The sequence below is a fragment of the Crinia signifera genome, chromosome 12, assembly GCF_055691185.1.
Source record: "Crinia signifera chromosome 12, ASM5569118v1, whole genome shotgun sequence".
Taxonomy (NCBI): domain Eukaryota; kingdom Metazoa; phylum Chordata; class Amphibia; order Anura; family Myobatrachidae; genus Crinia; species Crinia signifera.
In genome coordinates, this window is record NC_139228.1 from 7,027,556 (window position 1) to 7,034,454 (window position 6,899).

The 6,899-nt window shown below is 57.5% G+C and overlaps 1 protein-coding gene across 1 annotated transcript; it reads right to left on the reverse strand.

Annotated features, from left to right (window-relative positions):
• Positions 1 to 258: 258 nt before the first annotated feature.
• Positions 259 to 6,500, reverse strand: PKLR (pyruvate kinase L/R). The gene is made up of 8 exons (XM_083166067.1): positions 6,345 to 6,500; positions 6,022 to 6,208; positions 5,545 to 5,815; positions 4,902 to 5,050; positions 4,671 to 4,825; positions 2,655 to 2,821; positions 1,319 to 1,500; positions 259 to 466 (listed from the first exon to the last, which is right to left on the reverse strand). The coding sequence occupies exons 1-8, from the start codon at positions 6,414 to 6,416 to the stop codon at positions 360 to 362; spliced, it is 1,290 nt and encodes a 429-aa protein (XP_083022193.1). The 5' UTR covers positions 6,417 to 6,500; the 3' UTR covers positions 259 to 359.
• Positions 6,501 to 6,899: the final 399 nt, after the last annotated feature.

The window sequence follows — 6,899 nt, forward strand, 5'->3', positions numbered from 1 at the left end:
CCTGTCCCAAGTAAGGTTGATGGCGCTCTGTGGGTAACCAACGCCCCGATCTGTCAGCACCTACACAATGGCGCATGGGCACACTCGGAGTGCATTACAGGCAGCTCCCTCTGCTGGACATATGGTGCAGTGCTCATAAAGCAAGTTATTGGCCATTAATCTGGGAAATCCGCTCACTACACCCACTATAAATCATCCAGTCGCTGCTAAGCCAATGAGGAGAAGGGGGGCAGCGACACACACAAACACACACAGGAATGCTGTATGAAGGTTTATTGCAGGGTTCCCCATGGGATATAATGCAGGCGGAATGATTATTGTATACGTGGAATGCCAGCTGTCAGACAGGTTACATTTCTCTAGGAGACCTTTACCACCTGCATGATATTGGTATAACCTGACCCCGGTCTCCATCCAGTCAGGATAATGACAATGTCATCCTTATGCAGAAATCCTCTGACTTTCCCTGCAAGACAGCGAGCAGATTATGGGGTCAGATATACTCACACACAACAGCAAACAAGACCATTTCTACTCAGTCTACGCTCATACACCTGCTAGGAGGAGTGACAAGATCCAGCTCATCCACTACAGACACACCTGGTAGGAGGAGTAACAAGATCCAGCTCCTTCCCTCCACAGACTCTCATACAGCTGGTAGGAGGAGTGACAAGATCCAGCTCCTCCCCTACAGACACACCTGGTAGGAGCAGTAACAAGATCCAGCTCCTCCCCTACAAACACCTGCTAGGAGGAGTGACAATATCCAGCTCCTTCCCTCCACAGACTCTCATACAGCTGGTAGGAGGAGTGACAAGATCCAGCTCCTCCCCTACAGACACACCTGGTAGGAGGAGTGAGAAGATCCAGCACCTCCCCTTCAGACGCACCTGGTAGGAGGACTGAGACGATACAGCTCCTCCCCTACAGACACACCTAATAGGAGGACTGAGACGATACAGCTCCTCCCCTACAGACCCACCTGGTAGGACTGAGACGATACAGCTCCTCCCTTACAGACGCACCTGGTAGGAGGAGTGAGAAGATCCAGCTCCTCCCTTACAGACACACCTGGTAGGAGGAGTGAGAAGATCCAGCTCCTCCCCTACAGACACACCTGGTAGGAGGACTGAGATGATACAGCTCCTCCCCTACAGACCCACCTGGTAGGACTGAGACGATACAGCTCCTCCCTTACAGACGCACCTGGTAGGAGGAGTGAGAAGATCCAGCTCCTGGCACAGCCTCACCCCATCTTGCATATTTATTCCCCCATAATAAAGTACAGTCATCTTGATTGAGGTTGACACAGTCTTACCAATTTCAGTGCCAAACTGCACTCTTCTGTCCACATCATCAGCCCAGGCATCCTGCTGGGGCTCCTGGTATAAAACTGGAAACACGCCACGGTTCAGGTGAGCTTGGCGCGCTACTTGCTCATTCCGCGTTACAGCAATGATGGGTGCGCGAGGGCGGTAACGAGAGAGAAGCTGAGCCGACCTGGAAGGGAAAGGAATGAACATTTAGGTGTCTGCAAGGATCTAACAATAAATAAAAAGCATAGGAGCGCAGCAGTGCCGCGGCCCTCTGATGGAGCGCACCAATCCAAGGCCAGAGCAGCAGTACCGCATCCCGCTGATGGAGCGCACCCATGCTACGGCCAGAGCAGCAGTGCCACGGCCCGCTGATGGAGAGCACCAATCCTACGGCCAGAGCAGCAGTGCCGCGGGCCCGCTGATGGAGCGCACCAATCCTACGGCCAGAGCAGCCGTCCCGCTCAAGGAGCGCACCCATGCTACGGCCAGAGCAGCAGTGCCGCGTCCCGCTGATGGAGCGCACCAATCCTACGGCCAGAGCAGCAGTGCCGCGTCCCGCAAATGGAGCGCACCTATCCTACAGCCAGAGCAGGAGTGCCGCGGCCCGCTGATGGAGCGCACCAATCCTACGGCCAAGAGCACCCATGCCACGCACCCATCCTACGGCCAGAGCAGCAGTACCGCATCCGGCAGATGGAGCGCACCCATCCTACGGCCAGAGCAGCAGTACCGCATCCGGCAGATGGAGCGCACCCATCCTACAGCCAGAGCAGCAGTACCGCATCCCACAGATGGAGCGCACCCATCCTACAGCCAGAGCAGCAGTACCGCATCCGGCAGATGGAGCACACCAATCCTACAGCCAGAGCAGCAGTACCGCATCCCACAGATGGAGCGCACCCATCCTACAGCCAGAGCAGCAGTACCCGCATCCCGCAGATGGAGCGCACCCATCCTACAGCCAGAGCAGCAGTACCGCATCCCACAGATGGAGCGCACCCATCCTACAGCCAGAGCAGCAGTACCGCATCCCGCAGATGGAGCGCACCCATCCTACAGCCAGAGCAGCAGTACCGCATCCGGCAGATGGAGCGCACCAATCCTACGGCCAAGAGCACCCATGCCACGCACCCATCCGAAGGCCAGAGCAGCAGTACCGCATCCGGCAGATGGAGCGCACCCATCCTACGGCCAGAGCAGCAGTACCGCATCCGGCAGATGGAGCGCACCAATCCTATGGCCAGAGCAGCAGCGCCACGTCCCGCAGATAGAGCGCACCCATCCTACGGCCAGAGCAGCAGTACCTCATCCCGCAGATGGAGCGAGGAGACACCTCACCTGCCAGAAGTAGTGAGGACAATGATGGCTCCAGCGCAGCATTTGAAGGACGCCTCCACTGCACCAATGGCCGTCACCTCTGTAGGGTCCTGAGTCAGAGGGGTCACTCTGCGCAACTCCTCAAACAGCTGCTGGTTATAGATGGCGGCTTCAGCCTCGCGAGCAATCTAGGCAGAAACAACACTGGTTATGGCAAAAGCCTGCCTTGCACACATCCCTATTACATGGTGTGACACAATAGCACTCAGCTGCACAGAAGTCTAGTGGAGGTTATGGGGTGGTGATGTGCCAGGTAATCGGTCTCACACACACCAACGGGCGAGAGCGCTCAATAGAAATATATCAATGTGGAATTATAATGTAGCGTCGCATAGGAGTGGTGGACAGATCTCACCGCATGTCGCATGGGCACAACCAGGGCTACAGCGGGTGGTAGACAGATCTCACCGCGTGTCGCATGGGCACAACCAGGGCTACAGCGGGTGGTGGACAGATCTCACCGCGTGTCGCATGGGCACAACCAGGGCTACAGCGGGTGGTGGACAGATCTCAGCGCGTGTCGCATGGGGGTGTGGATCGTTTTATCGACCATAGTTAGGTCGACAGGTGGGAAGATCGACAGGGGTTTTTTCACCCGAATGTCGACACAGTTGGAAGTCAACCGCAGCCCCTCACATCGCTCACTTAGCTATGCTCCGGGCACGGGGCCTCGCTGCGCTCAGCACACGATTATATACACTCCCATCATGCCCTGGTAAATCTCTTTCTTCGAGGACATCAGGGGCCACAGCGTTACAGTGGGGCAGAGCACCAGCACCCTAGAGGTTAAACTTGAACTGCCTCCCAGGCAGCCAGGCTCCTCCCCTCCTTTACCCCGCCTCCAGGCCAAGGAAGTCAGTTTTTTTACCGGCATGTGGACACCTCCCGCTGGGAGCGCACGTGATCGCGCTTGCGGGGGCATTGCGGCTGCAGCAGTTCGGCTGGGGGGGGGACCGCCAACTGTGCTGACAAGCGGACGGCTGGTCCGCCACCCGCTCCCGCTGGACCACCAGGGAAATGGATGGTGGGCAGCGGCGCCAGGTATGCGGGGCCGCCCGATGCGCGCCGGAACCCCGCCATTTTTACCAGCGCCGCATGTGGACACCTCCCTGGGGGCCATTTGTCAGCAGGGGGAGAAGGCTCCCCCCACATCAGCCTCTCCACCCGGGGACAGTAGGCAGGGAACTGTGCTCAGCACAGAGAGTTCCTGCCACTGATATCCCTTCCTGCCTGCGACATGTGAGGAGGGACACGGGGGAGCTTGGCGCGCTACTTGCTCATTGCCCTTGTATGCTTACCTGCATTGTTTGTTAACACTTCAGCTGCCTGTCAGTTTAATTTGTGTTACGCTGTACTATATTGCCCTCTTGTATTGCCGATATGTAATACTGCCTGCAGCTATGTGGAGGGACACAGAGAGATTATCAGCCAGTCTGGGGTTCCACTCCTTCACTGCCAGGCCACCTGGGCTCCCCTGTACCTCTCCCCCAGGAGTCAGGTTACAGACAGAGTTCAAGCTCTGGTCAGGGAGCTCAGTGCAGCTATCATTGCAACATTGTATGTGTACTGTGGATTAACACTATATATAGGCTGCCTGTCTATATCACTGCATTGTATATTACAAGCTTGCTGGGTAACACTATCAATGCCTATGTCATTGCTATATAGGCATTACGCATACCTCTGACAAGCAGAGATAGTGTTGTTATCTGTACCATATAGGCTTCTTGGAGGCGGGGTAGAGGAGGGGAGGAGCCCGGCTGCCTGGGAGGTAGTTCAAGTTTAACCTCTAGGGTGCTGGTGCTCTCTCCCACTTTCACTACCCACTGTAAAGCTGTGACCCCTGATGTCTCCCGAAGGAGAAATACCACCTGTCAGCTGAAAAAACCTATGTCGACCTAATGACTGCCGACAATATGACCGTATGCTGTCGCATGGGCACAGCCAGGGGTAGAGTGGGTGGTGGACACATCTCACCGCGTGTTGCATCTGTACAGACTCCACAGGATACAGGCCCTTAGCGGTCTCCCCAGATAACATGATGCAGTCTGCTCCATCCAGGACTGCGTTGGCCACGTCGCTGCTCTCTGCTCGGGTGGGACGTGGTTTCTTGATCATGCTCTCCAGCATCTGCAAGGTCGGAGGGTAGGGATCAGAACACAGACTATGGGAGAAGCACCGTGTACCACACATACAGCGGTCCGCACCGTGTAGCGCAGATGACCGGTTTCCCTGCTCGATTGCAACGGCCAATCATCATCTTCTGTGCAAGAAACACCTTTTCTGCTGGGATCTCAATACCAAGGTCTCCACGGGCCACCATTACACCATCACTGGCCTCCAAAATCTCATCAAACCTTCAGTGAGAGGACAGAAAATTAAGCTCAGACACAAGACACGGGGCGGCAGTGAGCTCAGCGGCAGGGAGGGCAGCAAGCTCCGCAGCAGGGACAGCATACGGGATGCCCCCCCCCCATGTAGGATACAGCAGGGAGCTCAGTTGCAGCCCACCCCATGTAGGATACAGCAGGGAGCTCAGCCGCAGCCCCTCCCCCCAATGTAGGATACAGCAGGGAGCTCAGCCGCAGCCCCTCCCCCCAATGTAGGATACAGCAGGGAGCTCAGCCGCAGCCCCTCCCCCCAATGTAGGATACAGCAGGGAGCTCAGCCGCAGCCACCCCCCCCATGTAGGATACAGCAGGGAGCTCAGCCGCAGCCCCTCCCCCCAATGTAGGATACAGCAGGGAGCTCAGCCGCAGGCCCCCCCCCCCATGTAGGATACAGCAGGGAGCTCAGCCACAGCCCCCCCCATGTATGAGACAGGAGAAAGTAACACTAACGCTGGAGTCACCTTTTCACCCCTTCATGGTTCTCTATCTTGCTGATGATCCGGATATTGCGCCCTTTCTCTCCCAGCTCCCGGCGGATGGCCTCAACGTCTTCAGCTTTGCGGATGAAAGAGGCAAACACCATATCCACTCCTTGCTCAATCCCAAACTTCAGATCCAAGCGATCCCTTTCTGACAATGCAGGGAGATCCACTTCTGCTCCAGGCAGATTCACTCCCTTTCTGCTGCACAGGCTGCCGCCATTCTCCACCTCCGCCAGGCAGTAATCAGGACCTACCGGGAGAGGAAGAAAGGAGACAGCTCACCCGGTGGTGCCAGTCACAGGGCTTGAGAACACACTGACTGCATCCTAATCCCCTGCGAATCACACCACCAGCCCCCCCCCCCCCCCCCCCCCCAACAAGGCTGGATAATATCACACCACCTGCACCTCTCGCCCAATGGGGCCGTGGAAGAATTTCCCATCTGCACCCACTCACCAACCTCTCTGACCAGCAGAGAGATAAGCCCGTCGTCCACATATATCCGGCCCCCGACCTTCACCACTTTACAGATGTTCTTGTAGTCCACCCATAGGTTCTGCTCATCACACTTGTTCCAGAGCGATTCATCGGTCACCACCTTAATGACGGAACCCTTCACCAGCTCCACCTCAGCGTTCTCCCCCTGAGAACAACAACATAGAGGACAGACAGGACAGGGACATAGTATTAGAGCAGGGTGATTGGGGGGGGGGGGGGGGCTAAAGCCGGGACTAGGGCTGGTCCCCGTCCTACAGGGGAGGGCATGCTGTCAGTCTCACCGTCTTGATGACCCCAGTGCGGATCTCTGGCCCTTTGGTGTCCAAGGCGATGGCGACTGGCCGATAAAACATAGGATTGGTGGCAAAGCTCTCGGTGGCCTCTCGCACGTTCTGAATGGAGCCAGCGTGGTACTAGGAAAAAGCAGAGTGTTAGCTCTGGATACATCAGCTCATCTAACCGCCCCGCCCCCCCCAGCTCAGCTAACCGCCCCCCCCCCTTGCCAGCTCAGCTAACCGCGCCCCCCCCTTGCCAGCTCAGCTAACCGCGCCCCCCCCTTGCCAGCTCAGCTAACCGCCCCCCCCCTTGCCAGCTCAGCTAACCGCCCCCCCCCCCTTGCCAGCTCAGCTAACCGCCCCCCCCCTTGCCAGCTCAGCTAACCGCCCCCCCCCCTTGCCAGCTCAGCTAACCGCCCCCCCCCCCTTGCCAGCTCAGCTAACCGCCCCCCCCCCCCTTGCCAGCTCAGCTAACCGCCCCCCCCCCCTTGCCAGCTCAGCTAACCGCCCCCCCCCCCCTTGCCAGCTCAGCTAACCGCCCCCCCCCCCCTTGCCAGCTCA

What these genes read in the sequence shown, in the direction of transcription:
- PKLR (XM_083166067.1), bottom strand. Translation starts at nt 6,416, where the DNA reads ATGTTTTATCGGCCAGTCGCCATCGCCTTGGACACCAAAGGGCCAGAG. An exon ending in TCTGCTGGTCAGAGAGGTTG is followed by an intron (nt 5,816 to 6,021) that starts GTGAGTGGGTGC and finishes CTCTCCCGGTAG; the next exon opens with GTCCTGATTACTGCCTGGCG. An exon ending in AACCATGAAGGGGTGAAAAG is followed by an intron (nt 5,051 to 5,544) that starts GTGACTCCAGCG and finishes CTCTCACTGAAG; the next exon opens with GTTTGATGAGATTTTGGAGG.